The sequence below is a fragment of the Elgaria multicarinata genome, chromosome 5, assembly GCF_023053635.1.
Source record: "Elgaria multicarinata webbii isolate HBS135686 ecotype San Diego chromosome 5, rElgMul1.1.pri, whole genome shotgun sequence".
NCBI lineage: Eukaryota > Metazoa > Chordata > Lepidosauria > Squamata > Anguidae > Elgaria > Elgaria multicarinata.
Genome location: NC_086175.1, coordinates 21,560,556 through 21,579,577, shown reverse-complemented (window position 1 = coordinate 21,579,577; position 19,022 = coordinate 21,560,556). Strand labels below are relative to the sequence as shown.

General features: G+C 37.9%; 1 protein-coding gene across 9 annotated transcripts in view; it reads right to left on the bottom strand.

The window, feature by feature from the left end:
• Nucleotides 1-2,247: 2,247 nt before the first annotated feature.
• The window catches only part of LMO7 (LIM domain 7), a 158,725-nt gene continuing 141,950 nt past the window's right edge, over nucleotides 2,248-19,022 (bottom strand). For 8 of the 9 annotated variants that reach the window (XM_063126006.1, XM_063126009.1, XM_063126010.1 and 5 more), the window contains 7 exons: nucleotides 17,183-17,239; nucleotides 14,645-14,697; nucleotides 13,922-14,141; nucleotides 11,508-11,804; nucleotides 8,728-8,836; nucleotides 7,063-7,165; nucleotides 2,248-2,360 (listed from right to left, as the gene is read on the bottom strand). In XM_063126006.1, the coding sequence (XP_062982076.1) occupies nucleotides 2,338-2,360; nucleotides 7,063-7,165; nucleotides 8,728-8,836; nucleotides 11,508-11,804; nucleotides 13,922-14,141; nucleotides 14,645-14,697; nucleotides 17,183-17,239 (862 nt within the window). In that variant the 3' untranslated portion in view covers nucleotides 2,248-2,337. The remainder of the gene's footprint in view (nucleotides 2,361-7,062; nucleotides 7,166-8,727; nucleotides 8,837-11,507; nucleotides 11,805-13,921; nucleotides 14,142-14,644; nucleotides 14,698-17,182; nucleotides 17,240-19,022) is intronic. The other variant, XM_063126008.1, reaches the window with a different exon arrangement.

Here is a 19,022-nt window from a genome sequence, read left to right as displayed (position 1 = left end):
TCTTTCTGGAGTGCACCTGCTGGTCGCATGATCCACGAAGCCAGGCTTTGGTGGGTGCAGAGTCCTCCTTGAGGGAAGGGGCTGGCCCTTGCTAAAGAAGGGAAGAAGCAGACACACCTCTTGTTCATTTGTGTTCAAAAGCCACAAAGTGTCTTGAGGCATCTTGAAAACTCAAAAATTATACAAACTATGTTCATCTTGTGTGTGACTGACAACTTGCTCCAAAATTGCAGAAACCTCCGACCTCCTCTGTCAATGATCCTGTTTTGTGTTTGTAATGTTTATGTTTACACTTTAGGATTGCAAGCCCTATTGCAGTCAATGGGACTTCTGCGTAGATATGTATAATGTTGCACTGTTCAACTTGCTTAAATTCTATCACAGTGAAGATTTTTCATGAACAGCAATAAAATACTAATGCCCTGTAAGCACCGTCACTTAAGGCCGCAATCCTATATTCATTAATCTGGGAATAAGCTTTATTGAAATTAATGGGACTTATTGTTGAAACAAGCTAAGAGGTACTAGTGAGAAGTTACTGCAACAAGCCTTTAGTCCATTTTGTTCCATGGCTAATATATTAAACTCTTTCTGAATGCTAGTTTGTTGTACTAGATTTTTCTGCACTTGTCAACTAATTCATTTGTTCAGTGGTAGCAGTGTGCTGAATCTGTGAATATGGAACCTGACTTAAAATGGCTATGAGAAAGGCGATGGGGAAAGAGTGTTAAATGTTAGGAAAGGTGAGACTATGGTCATCCAGTGAAGGATTTGCAGTAAGAAAAGTTATTTGAAGGAAGGGGAGACTGTACCACACATAGCATAGCAAAAGCTTCAAAGTACAGCAAAAGCTACAAAAGCAGGATTGAGTGAAGTTAACTTTAGATACATTGAATGTCTCATGTTCTTTATTTCAGTGATTTTAACATTAAGATGTTATGTAGAACAAATTTGTCTTGAGAGCTGTAGAATCAGACATGTGACCAAGGCCATGATGGGATGTCCTCTATTTTGGTTTCCAAAATATGGTCACCCTACATTTGGCATTTTGAAAAAGTGTCCAGGACACCACCACGATTGCTGTATGGGAGGGGGGGGAGCAATCACAAACAAGTGAGTGTCCCTTTATCTGTGTTTGTGTGTGCACATTAATGTACACTCTGTATGTGTGCTACCCACTCTGGCCTGCCCCCCTTTCTCTGGGCTCTTTTCTCTGTGTACCTCAGCCTGGCCATGGGTACCATAATCGGGGCCTTTGAAGATGCAAATTCTTTTCCATTAAGATTCAGTAAGATATTATTGTAATTCCTGTACCCATTTAAACCTAGCAATCAAACTTCTAGAAGTTTTGATTTAATTTCTACATTGTATATTTAAGAAGGAATTGTATCTATAGATTCTAAGCCACGCTATCAATTACTATAATTTCATACGTTTTTGAAACCTAGAGGTGAACTGAAAAATAAATAGTATGTGTACAGAAGCAGTAGCAGGTTTAGCAAGGAAGCGTGTGGGTTTTTTAATAACATGAAATCATACTTCTTGCAGATCCCTCCCCCCTCAAGATAGACAATTCAAAAATTGAAACCATTCATTTATTTGCAGCGTCAGCAACTTTATTTACAAATACAAAGTAAGTCAACAGAAGGGGAAAAATCTTCAGTCATATTAACTTGTTTGAGGTGCAAGTAAAGTTACATTTTTCAAACATGGAACGAAAATGCCTCACAATAATTTTCCCAATTGCATTTAACTATTAAAGCACAATGAAATACTGAATCCCAAGAAAACAGACTGAAGTTTACATTTTAGTATTTAAAAGCATAATAATAAGCTTAGAAACTGAAATATAGACAGCAACCACCTTTGTGTGTCCTTAAATGAAATTTTCATAATAGTCTGCATAACTCTATAGCATATACATCAGAAAGAGAAATTGCAGTTACAAATCCATATAATTTCAAAAATGCTCATTTAAGAGCATTAAAAAACCCAAAATAGCCTCTTCATATATAATTGGAAATTTAAAGCTATTTTCCTCATCAGCCTCCAACATTCTGAAATTACCACTAATTAAATGTCTTTCTGCCTTGTTTGTATAAGGATGGGATTGTACATTGAACAGAAGCTTTGTATTCTTAATCCAGAAAAGTTTCTTATTGTGATTAGCCTCTCATAAATAGCTCAAAATAAGTTTAATGAAGAATACTATGGATTTTCTACATGATCTAGACAGGCAAACATTTCTTTAAAAAACTGCACACAATATATATTTATAGATCTACAGCAGCGGCTTCCTCCTGTATCTGTAGCAATGGTTTCATATTTGGGCTTGTCTCACATAATGGTTGGCTGTCCAGCTGTTGAAATTGAGTGGAGAAGAGCAAGATTAGTTAAATTTGCATTGCAGGTAGTCTCAATTTAGAGTAAACAAACATTATAAAACCTTCAAATATTTGTTGCTAATTTCCAAGACGTTTTTAAAAATAAGGCATTATGATTGTTTGTTATAAACTGATGAATCTCATCTCCATTTTCCTTCATTCATTACATTTCTATACTGCCCAATAGCCAAAGCTCTCTGGGCCATTTATAAAGATTTTGTTGTTTATTCGTTCAGTCGCTTCCGACTCTTCATGACTTCATGGACCAGCCCACGCCAGAGCTTTCTGTCGGCTGTTGCCACCGACGATTAGCTCCCCCAAGATTAAAAACCTTAAAATACAATATTGTACATAATATAAAAAACACCTAGGTTGAATAAATAAATAATAATTCACATACAAACAGACAACGTGCGTGTGTATGTATGAATATATATTTAAACAATTTTAACCATCAACATTAAGAAATTCCATCACCGGATTTTCTAGACCTCATGATAAACAGATAAAGGTGATATCTGAAACTAAATGTAGGATGGCTTGTCTAAACTCACTCTCTGAAGTTGCAATTACAACAATTTCACAAGGCCAGCAGAAGGAGCTCTTGTAACAGCAGTTTACTCCTAGACATGCAACAGACCAAGCAATTGACAGGGGGAAATGCTTGGAATGTGAGTGAAGATCAAAACCGCATCAAGTTAGCGGCTAGAATTGTTGAATTTATGGCCCAACTCCAGCGGTAGCTTCCCTCCCTCGAATACAAAGACAAGACAGAGAGACACTCAAACTCTCAATGCTGCCCAGGCTCACTCCAGAGTAGAACAATACTAAAATTCTGGAGACGTTTTCTACAAAAGGTTGGAGGTAAGGAAGGCAAAGGGATAGGAGTATGTTGAGAGAACATAACAAAATCCAAGGACATCTGCAAATATGATTTTGCCTAAAGTCATTTTGTAATGTAAATGTAAAGTCTACATTGGCCAGGATGCTCAACTGAATTACAGATGCCTCCCTTCCTCTTCTACATGAACAAGAACCAAAGTTCACAACACAAGAGGCTGGAGAATGATGATTTAAGCTTTAATAATCAAGCATTTCTCCAGATGGCAGCTTCTGTAGCTACTAGTGCAATGCTACAATGCACAATCAGTCCTAAGCAATTTTTCTTAGGACAACCTAAGAATGCATTTTATAGTTTTAAATTTTGTATATTTCTTTTTAATGTTCACTGTTTTCAACTTTTGTAAACTGCCCAGAGAGCTTCGGCTATGAGGCGGTATACAAATGATAATAATAATAATAATAATAATAATAATAATAATAATAATAATAATAATAATAACAACCTTGCTCTAAGGGTGGGAAGCCAGCCAAGTAATCTCCAGTCCCTGTCATCTTATGTGAACTAGCAAGATACAACATGGGCTGAAGTATCCTGCTGCATGACTAGATAGAGACAGCTCTCCTGAGTCCCTGCAATTAGAGCCAAGTAGATGCATTCAAGATGACCAGAAGCTGAGTGTGTTGTGTCCAAAAAAGGCACAGGTATGCATTAACATACCAATCAAATTATTATTTTTGGAAAAGAGAACTAAGTATATATGAAGAAAGATCAAACAGGAAACTGAAGAAAATTAAACATGCATGTTACACTGTCAAGTTCCCTTCTTCTTTGAATGTTTCATTCAAATGTTTCATTAAAACGAAACATCTAAAGATGTGAGCTGGCTCCACGGAAAAGCATTGCATTTCAAGTGGCACCAGGTGAAGACCTCCGCTTGGCACCTACATTATATGCTTTTAGACGCCAGGTGAAGACTTTTTTATTCTCCCAGCATTTTAACAGTCTATAAATAAATTTTAACTTGGTGTTTTAACATTTGTAATTTTGCACTGCTGCTCTTTTTATCTGGTTGAGCTTTTATATTGTATTTTATATTATGGTTTTATACTGTTGTTTTATACTTTGAATGGTTTTAATTTTTGTGAACCGCCCAGAGAGCTCCGGCTATTGGGCGGTATAGAAATGTAATAAATAAATAAATAAATAAATAAAATGTTTCAGCTATGATAATGTTAGATATGAGATGGCTCATTTATACAGAAAGATTATCCCTTAATGTTACAGTCATTCAGTGAGGAAAATCTTTCCAAGCAGGTTTCAGGCCTGCTTAAGGACACTACTTGATAAAGAAATATGTAATCCATGACACCTTCCTAGGAATAGACCCAGCTGTTCTTGTGGTTAAGTCCGTACTGGCGGCAAAAAAGCCAGGTCAAAGGGCATAAGGTCCGCCTACAGAGGCATTCTTGCTTAACAATGATCCAAAGGTCACAGATGAAAGTATCATTCACTCTCCAAAGCCATATACTTTGAAAGAAACCTGGACTGACTATGTAGCCTGAGAACATCCACTCCATTTATTATAGAATCTCTAAAACTAGAGATAGTGATTTTACATAATGCAAAATTGTGTCTGTTCAAAGAAAGGTTTGTTAAGACAGTTCAGATCGCACTGAAAAAATTACGGCCACCGGTATGTTTTATAACCACCTAAAAGTAGTCAAGCATCCATTAAAATGGCACACCCAAACTAAAGAGTAAATCATGATGCTTCATTTCATATATCATTGAGAGGCAGAGGGTATAAACTTTGCTCCTGTACAGAATAAATTAAAGTTAACCTAAAAGGAACTCTGTAAACATTCTCATATCATTTCTAAATACTTATCATACAATAGTTGATATGATATATAATATACAAACAAGCACTCACTATTTTAGGGGTGGAAATGTCTAACTCTCAAATGTAGTTGCAGTGCAACTCCCATCAGCCCTGAGCAGCCTAGCCAATGATGGGGGTGATGGGAGTTGCAGTCCAACAAACATCTGGAGGGCCACCCATTCTCCACCCCTGCTCTATTTCTTCTCCTAGATTTTGACATGCATGCACTGCTTGGAACAGGCCATTTGAGCTTTGAGCTGCACATATGCTTAAATAAAAATGCTTAAATAAATAAATAAAAATAAATAAATATATGCTTAGGGAAAGCATCTAGTGAAGCAGTTTTCTAAAATACAGAATAATAGCCTGTATGGCTTGGAGGGTTCAACATCTTTACATCAGTTTTCAGTGTCTGGGAAAACAGAAGTTTTCACTCTGCACATAAATTCGAATGATGAGGTAGGTGATTTTGTGTCATTGATTCCAGAAGCTACAGTACAGAGTCAGGTCAGCTAGTCCATTACACTCGAAGTACAGCCATGTCAGTGTCGCAAACTGAGGGCAAGGAATAAATTTGTGTTTCGAAAATCTGCCTCCTTCTACATGATTCTACTTGCATGTTGAGGTCTTCAGGGAACTTTGTCCTACAACCCATCACCATCAGAAGCACAGTTGGTGAGACTGTGGGACATGGCCTTCCTGATTGCAACTGCAGAACCACCTCCCTTGGGAGGTTTGTTCAGCTCTTGCCTTATTGACTTTCAATGATTAATGAAGACTGTCATATTTTAATCTTCAATTTAGAGATGGAAAAACAGACTATAAATGAATAGACCATCCAGGCACCCTGATTTTCAATGTATTTACATGTGAGTCAGCACCACTGATTTCATAAAGCTGAATTGCTTGTGCTTAAGATCCCAGCCAACAGTGAAAAAATAATTTTCACAGCACTCCAAAACAAAGTGCTTCAAATCACAGTGCTTCAAATTAAGTGTACCTTCAGCTGTTAACTATAAAGAAAAAGCATCCTTTCTTCCACAGAGGGAAAGTACTGTTATGTAATTGAATGAAATTGGCAAAATTAATAGTAGATCAATATTTTTATTAGGCCAAATCAAAGGTCACAAAAACTCTTCATCAGGCAACCCAGGTAAAACAAAATCTTTCAGTTAGCCTAAGAAATGGTATTACCCAATATGGATTTTGTCATTTCTCTTTTGCCCAACACAGTTACCTCTGCTTTTTGAACAAAACTTGTATTTTTCTCCCTACTGTAATACCACAAACTTTATAAAACTATTAAGGCATAAATTCCCCACATATTTAAGTATCATATTAGCATGGAAAAGTACTTTTAAGGTATCGTGGTGTATGTCACTTTGTGAAATATAAAATTTATTTAAAAGGTGTTGAAACTAAATTTAGGCATGTGCAACTGGGCTGGGAGAAATGAGTTTTTCCCCCCTCCTCCTCCAGGAAGCCACTTCCACTCCCTGAAGATGCTACACAGAGGGTGGGGAGACCCTGCTGAATGGGATGAATTGTGATGTGGGAGGAGGGATTGAGGTGGGGTCCCTGAAAATCAGGCAGAAGCACTTTCTGTAAGTGCAACCCTTCCGTCCATAGAATGCAGATCCCAATGTTTTTCATTTGTCATATTGTTCCCTCTTTTTTTCATCATACATACTTTTGTGAATTGTTCTATGCTGCATTTTTAAAAATATATATATTCAAAGTCAGAAAAGCAACTACATCAACCCAAGGAGGAAAATCTTTCCCCAATCCCAATAGTTGGCAATTGAACTATCACAGTACAAACCAAGTATTATTACTCTTGATTTATATAACACTGATACATATAAAAAGCGTTTGACAAGACAGCAAGAAATGAACTTGCAGAATCATGACCAACACTTGAAATTAGACTTATTATGGAAGGAACCGCTTACTTTTAAATCTGAGATAGCAGTCGTTGCAGAAGAGTTCATTGTTTCGGATACGGACTTCTGTTCCAGCCTGTGAGCCCCCAAGCTCGCACTCACAAGCAACACACTGCAGAAAAAACTCAACAATTAGCAAGTGCACCCAATTGTTATCAGAATGTGACATTTGAACCATACACCTGGTTCAGCAAAAATAATGGACTGTTAATATGCTGCTGTCCTGAAGAGATTGTAATGTTATACAACAAGAAGTCTTAAAAAGTTGAACAATCTAAGCAGAAGAGAGGAATGATTCAGGGATTAGATAATCAACGCCTTGCTTTCTGAAACAGAATTGAATTATTTGGCACAAATGTCAAAAGTAGTGATTTTGGCACCAAGCAGTTTTGATGGGTCACATGCAACAATATATTTCAGTTCTGTTAGTCTTCTCTATACGTCCTTTGGTTTGAAATGTGATCAAACTTCATACTTATGATATGAGTGCTACAGTTTAAGTGGTAATTGCTGAAGGTAGTTTGCACTGCAGGTGCATAAGAAAACCATTTTCAAACAGGCAACGAGGCACTGCACTTCTGTTAGGATCGTAAAGCAAAGTACTCAGATGGCTCATTTTCTTCAGCCTTGTGAAGCTCTTAAACTACCAGTAGTAACCATATTCAGCCATATTTAATGTACAAAAGTGCACATTTTACATCATTCAAAAGAGGATTTAGGTGGCAATCGTATGCACACTTTCCTGGTAGTAAGTCCCATTTAACTCAATGGGACTTCTTCTGAATAAACACATATAGGATTGCACTATTAAAGAATTTCTTAAAGCTGCTTTCAGTGGTTGTCAAATCACTACAGATTAAATGATTAGAATTTATTCTATTTAACTATTATGAGATTGTGGAACTGCTCCTTTAAAAAATATTAGTTTTTTCATAAATGTGTCATAAATTACATGGCTTCTAAAAAACCATCAGGGTGCCTACAATACAGGTAATCTATACACATTTCAATCAATTAAAAAGCACATTTAAAAGGAGCAGCACAATGAAGCCAAAGCAGTAATCTACTTTTCAAATTAAGCTGAACTAAAATTCACATAATTCCATAGGTTCAGTGAAATAAAATGTATTCTTCATCAATTTGCCGAAGGCCATAAACAAGCAGGCCTATCACACTTCATCAGAGAGGGAGTTTCTGGGAGTCACCACTGCAAACACCTTGCCCCTCATGCCAGCCAGCCTCAGTCAGTACTGGCACTTAAAGCAGAACCCCACCTGATCAGCTTAGAGTACAGAAAGGTTCATGTGGGAGAAGGTGCGAAATAGAAGTGGAGCAAGAGTTATTATTTCCCCCATATTTTAGGGACTCTGATTGTGTGAATACGAGGGATAGCTGAAGCATTTGATGATTTAAGTGGTCAATGTGTGCCTTCTAGCATAGGAAATGAATTCTGATCTATGCAAAATTGCATGGGAGTACTGAGGTTAATAATATAATAATGATCAATCATCCAATCAAGAGCTAATTATTTGAACATCTCACTATAGGATTAAGCATCAATTTCTGCATGAAGCACATGGTTCATTAGCAAAGCCCATTACTAAAGATCTAAATTGCCGTTCGAGGTGCATTGTAAAGTGCCGGCACCTCCATGGGGTTTTGCCCACCTCTCACCTTAAAACAATGTAAATGATAGCATAGACCAAGAGATTCGATGATCATGGCTGCTCCTTTGCCCAGAACGTTTCTACAGTATGAACAGACTCGCTTTCCACTGACCGACCTAGATACAGAACAAGAATGTGGCTAAGAAGCGGGTTTTTAGAAAACAAGAGAAAGGTAATTGAAAAAAAGCAGCACTGTGATAGAATGATGAGTAATGAACCATAACCCAGGATTGCTAGAAGAAATCTAAAAGTTACTCCCCTACAATGGAAATTTACCAATTAGGGGGAAAGCTACAATTTCAGCAATTAAATGAAATACTTACAGCTAGCTCTTGTGCAATGTAATGCTAACAAATTGTCTAACAGCCCAAAACATTACTAAATTTAGAAAATAGCAACATATGGTTTAGGCTGCGACTTCATTCCTTATCTGTGCGAAATGTTTATGAATGCATTTTAGAATGTGGTCCTGTCCAAACCACAACATCTGTTTCTTTTTAGGTAGCATGACAGTAGGCTGGGATATACAACAGAAACCCTTTGAAGCTATGCCATATAAAACTTCTATGGATGCTATCGCCCAGTCTAGACATCATATTGCTGATCACCCTGCTGTGTTCACATGCTTTCTTCATGAAGATTCCCCATCTCTTTCTTAGTTAACAATCAGCATGTTTTACCACGTTGTCTGTCCTGCTGTAACCATAGTTTGCTTTCAAACAAGAGAGTTAAACTAGGATTAAAAATTAACAGGACAAAGGTAAGTGAAATGAGGTTTTCTACATGAGAAACAAAGATTTCTTAAATGAGGTTTTCTACACAAGTCTTTTAATTGTTGGATCTACTTCTGGTTTCTTTGAAGAATTGAGATCTGTGCTCTATACAAAGAGCTTTTTCTTTCCTGCCTTTTCACGACATAAACTCTAGGTGGTGGTGTGCTATAGCAAGTAGGTAAATACCTCTTCCTTCACTTTCAAAAATAATATCCATTTTCCCCACCTTAAAACCCCCCAAAAAAGTAGTCTGAAAAACACACAAATAAAACTGAAGGATCATGACATTGTGTAAAGAATCTGTGAACAAGTAAGGAATCATGAGCACACAATAATTTCGTCATGTAGAAAAGCTCCATATTTACACAATATATTATGTCCAGTGTGGTGTAGTGGCTAGAGTGTTGGACTGAGAGTTGGGAGATCCGGGTTCTAGTCCCTACTCGGCCATGGAAACCCACTGGGTGACTTTGGGCCACTTACAGACTCTCAGCCCAACCCGCCTCACAGGGTTGTTTTTGTGAGGATAAAGTGGAGAGGAGGAGGATTATGTATGCCACCTTGGGTTCCTTGCAGGAAAAAAGGCAGGATATAAATGCAATAATAAATAAAATAAATGTCCACAATTAAATATGCACTGTAAAATGGAATTCTCCCATTCTATTCACAGAAAAATTAAGAATAAACCAGCATGACAAGGACTATGCGATAATTCCATTTATTTTTAATTTCAAATTAAGGTATAATGCATATATGGCTTTCTGGATTCAAGCAGTGACCTACCCTTATTAATATTAACTAATATTAGCATTGGTATTAATTAATTAGCTTTTGAAAACCGCCCAGAGAGCTTCAGCTGTGGGGTGGTATATAAATGTAATACATAAATAAATAAATAAAATAGAAAACGCAATATGTGTGTCTGAAAACCATTAAATGTTTTTCACCAACTGATCTGTGTATCAAATAAGTAAAAGAAAGTTGTAAAAATAAATCTATTATTAACAACCCCCTGGAAAATTTTATGGAGAGCTAAAATTCTATCGCCTTTGAGCTACATTGGGTTATAGCCAACATTGTGCGAGTAGACATTTGCTTGCACAATGCAACTTTCCATTCTTCTTTTCCCCCTGCACTCCCCATTCTGCTAGGGAAATCCCCCTTATCATCTGGAGCAGATTTGGGGGACTCTCACCCCCTTGTCATTCTGCTGACAGAAGCTTTCCATCAGCAGTGGGACACTCCTTGTATTTCACCCATAGTTGTTAGGCAATTATGAAATAAAGGGATTAGTTTTGCAGCAGTATGGTTTGATTTTACATTTGCTTTAAGAATGTACATATTGAGATATAGTAGATAGCCTTCTTATGCAAGTAAAAGACCAAGGGACAGGCAGCATAGAAAATATTTTCTGCCTTCCTCTACTGACTATGTAGCATAATAGAATCATAGAACAGTAGAGTTGGAAGGGGCCTATTAGGCCATCGAGTCCAACCCCCTGCTCAATGCAGGAATCCACCCTAAAGGTAGAACACACGCTGCTGTACCATGAGGAATTCATACCAGGGGTCATCTACACCAAGCAGGATATTCCATTATGAAGGTGGTATGAAAGTGGTATACAGAAGGCAGGAGCCACACTACTGCTTTATAGCGGTATTGAAATGCACTGCAGGATCTACACTACTGCTTTATAGTGGTACTGAAGTGCACTGACAACTGTTGGGGCTCTTGACACATCTACACCGAGCAGGATATAGCACTATGAAAGGGATATGAAAGCGGTATATGGTATGTGTCATGGGCCCCAAGAGTTGTCAGTGCACTTCAATAATGTAATAAAGCAGTAGTGTGGCTCTTGCCTTTTATATACCGCTTTCATAATGGAATATCCTGCTTGGTGTAGATGAGCCCCAGATCTCTTGAGTTTGCAGCTTATTATATCTGCCATCTGTGTGGAAGGACCATGGTAGGAAAATATACAAAAATCTTATTCAGCAAAGGAATATCATACCTGTTGCGTTGCTGGCTTCCTGACAGGGAAGGAGAAGTTGATGACTGAGAATGGGGAACTGGAGATGGTGCAGATGGGAGAATATGAGGCAAGGATGAGGTTTTCATTGAAGGTGATGGCAGGCTGGAAGAGGGAGTGCGCATGTAGGCACGATTTGAAGTGGACACCACCGGAGGCATATGGTGACTAATATCTTGACTAGATGATAAAGACATTGAAGATGCAGACTGATTCATCCAAGAATGAGGCCTCCGGGAATTTGTTCTCGAAGAATCAAGGTTATCTAAACTCTCACCTCTGGAAGAAAAAAGTTAAAAGCTGGATACAGCTTGCCATTGTAGGTAAATGTAACTGAACAATTGTCATGAGGAGAGGGGACTTCCAACAGTTTACCAAGTCACTTGTGGTGTTATAATGAAAAGGTACAGAAAAGTGTACCTCAGCAATGGAGGTGATTCCTCCAAACTGCCCAACTAGAAGTGGTTCTGGGCTTGAGTTTTTTGAACAGCAAGCCACATCTGAAATAGAGGGGATTTTCAAAACAGCTCATGATACAGCATGGGTGTCTACTGTTCTAAGAAAATAAGTAGGCCTTCCCACTGGACCTACCCAATTCAGAGAAAGTAAGCTGTGTTGATACTAACTTAAATCCCATTGATTTCAATAGGATTCAAATGCATTTAATTTTCTGTCAGTCAAGGCCATGAGTTAGATGCCACACATCACACAGAAGTACCATCTGAACAGCCTTTACTATTTTGCCTACCTAAGGCATCTCTGCACAAATTGTTACATGCCTGAGGGTCAGCATAGGCCTAGAACTGGGAAAACCCAGTACATGTCTTGCAAAATTTCCTTTTATCGTGAGTTAATTATTAGTGGTATGTGTAGCTTTGCCTACATTTTTGGCTGTGTAAAGGAAGGCAAAGTATTATTATCCTCAGACTGAAAGAATGCATCCTGGTTTTACTATGTAAAAGTGAGACACAATTTTAAACAATCCTGTAACAATTTCCTATTACTACACAACAAAATGAGGAATGGCTCATAAGGATATTTTTCTCCCAAGAAGAAGTGTCTTTTGGTCAGCAGCCAACAAGCCTTTGAATAACTAGGTCCTGAATTGGAAGAACAAATCTTTGGACAATACTACTCCGTTTTCACAAGATGAGATTGAGAGTATATCTTCAGGTCACATACCTCTCCATCCTGCCTACTTAAAGAAGATGTGCTTAATTATAATGGCACTACAAAATCCTGCATTCGTTCTACTCATGGGATTGAGACAGTGCTCAAATTACAGGGAATTGGCAAGGACCTGGGCCTATACTTTTTGTGATGGCTTCTTTACTTATTGCTCTTACAAGGTTATGAAGACACACACCATAATTTGATTAAAACTGGGATGGGGTGTGTGTGAGAGACTAAAGAGGTAGTGCTCATGGGTTTTATAAAGGGACTTCCCTACATTTCAATCCATAATTCAAGGACTGGGACAGGGGAAGGGGCCGGAGCACATGGCCTTCAAACCTGGCCCCAGGCTTTCTAGAAATAGAAGTGAAGAAGTACAACACTTCTTGTATTCATAGTGTCCAGAAAGCTTAACACATCTGACCCTCTTTAAAACCCAACACAAGCAAACCCCAGTTTCTCACGGGGGTCTCTTTCACTCTCTTCCCTCATTCTCTCTAAGGTAACAGGAAAACTGACCCTGTGGTAAAAGAAAAAAATATTTATTTGATTTAATTTATTACATTTCTATACCGCCCAATAGCCAAAGCTGTGTGTCAGCCCATCCTAAGCTGGACAACAGTAAAAAGCAGGAAACCAGACAACCTTTCAGGTGAGTTATCAGAAAACCAAATAAAATGTATCAATCTGCTGCCACAAGATGTACTGATGGCCACTAGTTTAGATAGCTTTAAAAGAGAGTTGGACAAATCCACGGTGACTACTACTCATGAGAGCATATGGAACACTGAGGTTGCTGGGAAGCAACAGGGGAGAAGGTGCTATTGTTCTCACATCCTTCTTGTGGGCTTCCCAGAGGCATTTGGTTGGCAACTCTAGGAAAACAGGCTGGTGGACTAGATGGACTTCTGGTTTGATCCAGAGAGGCTCTTCTTATGTCAATGACAATGCCATGCTCCAAGATACACCAGCAATAAAACAGAGTATTCTATGGAAGAAATCAATCTCCAAATCCGCAGTGACAAACTCTGCCTTTAGTTATCACTCCAGCAGAAAATATATTCATTTGAAAGAGAAAGAAAATTTGATCCCTATATATTTGCACTTCAAATTAATTGAAATTCTTTTGTGGGCAGTTTTGTAAATCAGAGTTCCAGAATGGCTTGAGCATCATAAAACTCAACAGAAAACATACAGTGAATGTTTCCTGGAATATGTATCACCTTCTCATTTTACTGCCAGGCAGACTAGTGAAGTCTTTATGCATGCTTGAACTGCGTTGCCTGATCCAGCTATTGTCTGTATTCAGGGATGTCTTCTTCCTCATTTCCTGAAGGAGTTGCTGTCTTTCGAGCTCAGCAGATGACACACCGTGTTCTTTCTGAGATCTTCTCTGTGAGTCACCAGCAGTCCATGGTTGCTCGGATAATTTGTTCTTCACACCTAATTTGGAAAAAAAAAGTTTGTAGAAAGCAGACCAGAATTAAAGGAGTGAAGGGCAGATAAGAAAAACGAACTGAATAATACCTCTTACAATGCATATTACTGTATATATTAGTAATTATTCATGACATTGTGGTGATAGAAAGGTGAACCACATTATTTATTTTTGCAAATGCAAGTATCTCCTTCTGTGGAAAAGAATGCTGGTGGCAAATTAGTCACCACTGATTCAATAATTTAATCTCCTAAGGAAATGAAGGCATCTAGTGTTCAGTCAAGCACAAGATAGTCTAACATACTGACCCAGATCAGAGCTGTTATTTATCCACCCCTGCAGACCAGACCAAACACTGGGATCACAGGCCTGCAATAATCCAGTTTTACAGGTGGCTGGTGGCAAAATAATCCTAGATTATCTCTGAAACAGAATAGCAGTCTTCCTCTATCTCTACTGTACCCCATTAAAAACAACAACAACAACACCCTTACATTAAAGCACTCACCATTTCTATTGACAGGATGATCATCTAGATCTGTAGTTGATCTGGATTTACTTCTAGAAATAATTTGAGATGTGATGTATTATACGGACACTGGGAAAGGCTTACAAGTAGAACATCAGTGTAACAAACTGCCACAAATATAGCAGCATTTGGGCACAAGAGTTTCTGGGACATATTTGGTAAAATGCATTGGCGACTCATGGATTCATGAAGTAGACAAATATGCCTCAGAAAAAGGGGGACACCCCCCCATTTCCTATGAGAACTGAGGAAGTGATGCAAATATAGCACTGACAAATATTTGATTTAAGTCAATGGCTTGGTTCAGACAACACGCTAAACCATGCTGCTTAACCACAAAATGGTTAAGGGCTTCCCTTAACCATTTTGTGGTTAAGCAGCATGGTTTAACGTGTTTTCTGAACCAGTAAGGCTTAATGATGTTTTATTTCAGAGTCAAGAAATAAGATTAAGGAATACATATTAACGTGAACAAGAATCCCATGAAGAATCCCATGCAACAACCTTAGGTCATTCTGACTTTGGTTTGGAAATGAAAAGTCTTAAAAGATTGGATGTAGCTACAGTGTCATTCAGCATTCACTAGACAAGAATGATAAGCAAGTAAATAACTGACCACTAATGATTTTTTTTTTTGTTCTTCAGTCACAGATTCTGAATGATAGATGTAATTTTTAAAAAATGTAACAGGAACATTGAACATGGGTTTTCCAAATGTGTTACATGAATAAAGAAGCTCAAGCAAAGCATTCTGTCACTGTCGATATCTTTGCTCATTTATACACCCACTCTTGGTTTGTCATCTTTTAGATTGTACAAAGATGTGGGTGAACAACCTACGACAAAATGCAATGTAATCGCATTAATCATCATTGTCTTCATCATCGTCATCACATCTGAAGATTAAAAATAATCTATGAAAGTATCTGATGATGTCTCACTAAATCATTCCCAACTTTCCCCCCTTTTGTTGAAACATCTACTGATAGATATGGTGCAGACAGTGTTATAAATTATAGCAGCTTTTAAGATCTGACTTTACTGCATTAAATCATGTCTGAAGGACTTCCAAAAATACTATTAAAGGAGTTCCAGAAATACATACTCTTTTCTATACTAAAAGATTTTGGGATTTTTCCACATGTGATGCCAGCAGTGCTTTTAATATGTTGCAGACATTTTAAACTTATCTTATAGTGTTATGATCTAAGACATCGTAGCTGAAATGACACTTCCCTTGCCATACTTCCATAGTTGGCCATTATTAAATAACTAATCCTCATAGTAAAACTAAGCTACAATCAGAGTAAAACACACAAAGGAGTAGCTATGTTATTAAGTGATTGCCAACACAACATCATCATCATCAACAACAACAAAACCAAGTTGTGTAACTTTACTAGATGTCAGCCTTTAAAATGCCACAGGGACTTTTATTGGTTTAAAAATTGGAAGTTGTTGGCTGAGGTCAGTAGGGTTTGGTGCCATCAGTTTGCTGATGATACTCAGCTGTACTTTCCCTTGTCGTCAGATAAAGCCTGGGCAGAGAAGGTGCTGGACCAGTGCCTGGAGGCTGTACTGGGCTGGATGAGGGCAAATAAACTGAAGCTGAATCCTGATAAGATGGAAGATCTCAGGAGCAGTGGTTCCTGGGTCTGGGAATTGGGTAGGTGACCTGGCTTGGTTGGGGTTGCTCCCTCTGAAGGAGCAGGTACATCCTTGCCACTGGAGGCCCAGGTGTATTCTGTGGCGCGGATTACTTGGGGCCAGCTTCGGCTGACCTGCCAGCTATGGCCTTTCCTGGACAGGGACAACCTAACCACAGTAATGCATGTCTTGGTAACTTCCTGATTACACTACTGCAATGGACTCTACATGGGGCTGCCTTCAAGACGACTTGGAAATTTCAGCTACTGCAAAACGCAGCAGCTAGACTGCTGACCATAACATCACAAAGAGACCATATAACACCAGTCTTAAAGGAATTGCACTGGCTGTCTATATGCTTCCAGTCAGAATTCAAGGTATTGGCAATGACATTTAAATCCCTGAATGGCTTGGGACCGCAATACTTGAGGGAGAGGCTCTCCGTATATATGCCTGTCCAAGATTTGAGATCTGTTGAAGGAGCCCTCCTCTGCATCCCACCAACATGAGACATACACCATGGTGGGACATAGGAGGAGGCCTTCTCTGCTGTGGCACCCCGGTTATGGATTGCTCTCCTGTTGGAGGCCTGACTGGTGCCAATGCTGGCTTCATGTCGGCGCCAACTTTAAACATGGCTCTTTATTAAATCCTTTGAGGCTAAAGCTGCACATAGTTTTAATTGGGTTTTATTACTTTTAAATTTTCCACTGGTTTTAGCTTGTTAATGGTTTAATACATTTTATAAAAATCACAGACAACGAACTGAAGGATGTGTGTCACATTCCCAATAGGGAGAGACCATGAAACAACTTACCCTTGCTTTCAAATCCTAAATTAACATAATTATTGAAAAGTATCATATTTTACCTGTCAGCACTGAAGGAGCTTGGTTGTTCAGAGTTTCTTGATGTTTCATAATAATGTCTAGAGTAAATAAACATAACAATGAATAGGTTATGCAAGAATAGACCCATTTGGCTGGTACTGCAGGAAGATACAGTGCCATGAACAATAGTTCCCTACATTTGAACAAGAAATTCTTGCAGACCCAGATTTGCATCCCAGAAACAGGAAACTGAAGGAGATGTGGATGGCAGATTAGGAAGTCAGACCTGTTCTTTGTTGCATAATTTGCAATAACAGCATGATTATTAAAAAAGATGTTCAATGCCAATTTTTTAGTATTCATAATTTACAAAAAAAAATGTTTATGTAAGACAAGAGCCCAACTTCTCATGCACTGTGATATGACTTTAGGTCGAGACATACACTCACTCAAAACACACAGAGAGATGTAAAATTTCTGGAATTTTTGAGGGCCACAGGAGAAAAACAGTTTTTGTCCCCCTTTTCAGGAAAAAAATGGAAATTTTGGAAAAAATAAAAAATATATATTTATTTTAAAAATTACATATCTAAAGTCACTTTGTTGCTTTAAGACAGCCTTCCTCAACCTGATGCCCTCCAGATATTTTGGATTTCATCTCCCTCAAGCACCATGGCCAATGGCCAGGAATACTGGGCATTGTAGTCCAAAACACCCAGAGGGCACCAGGTTGGGGAGGGCTGCATTAGGAACATAAAGAAACCCTTCTGTTCCTAAAGTTATTTTATGTATAACTTAAGTTTGCTTATAAAAATTACCATTATATTTTAAAACTTTTAAAAGTAAACTGACTTAGTAAATATGTCTGAATAGATTAGAAGGTCCGCCTGGCACCTACACTGTACTCCTTTCATCGCCAGCTGAAGACCTTTTTATTCTCTCAGTATTTTAACACTTAATTTTAACTTAAATTTAAATTTTACTGTTCTAACTCTGTATTTTAATCTTATATCAATTTTTTGCTGCGTGGTTTTATCCTGGTTGTGCTTTTTATACTGTATTTTGTATTTGTGCTTTTAACCTGTTGGTTTTATTATGGTTTTAATTTTTGTGAACCGCCCAGAGAGCTTCAGCTATTGGGCAGTATAAAAATGTAATAAATAAATAAATAAATAAATAATAGAACTACATCAATTGACTTCTAGAGCATCAGAAGCATAGGACTCTATAAAACAAAATCTAAACTGTCAAGGTTTTACATTTACTGTCAAGAACATACAACTGTGACCCTACTCACATGTTGGGAAATTGAGTATAAACATCTATCAGAAAAATATACTTTAGATCAATATTTTTTTAAATACGGAATGAAAGAAATAACTATGTTGGGAATCTTACAGAGAGGATTAAAAAAAATCCCTCATAGTTTATTTCCAGACATTTTACATTGCTGCTATTATTACATAGTTTTTAGACATGATTTTGGGGGAGTAAAGGTTAGGTAACAATATATAAATACTTTGTCTTAAATTCTAAAAGAAAACACACACACACACACACACACACACACACACAAGATCCTTTTTGAGGATTTCTGATGAGGCTGAAAACCACAGATGATGTCATTCACATTACAAGATGTGACAGCAATATTGTGCAACTAGAAATGCTTGTGAAGGAAACACTAATACATAAAGTAATTTCAGACAGCAAAGGGATCTCACAATACACTCTCAGCTCTGTTGTTTGTGCTTCTCACTAGGCAAAGAAAGAGAGCTGAATGAAATTCTCATTCTTCAAGGGAATAGCTTCTTAGGACTAGTTTATACTTTGCTGACCCCAGATTTAGGCCATGGGAAAGTTCTTCCTCATAGCATATGC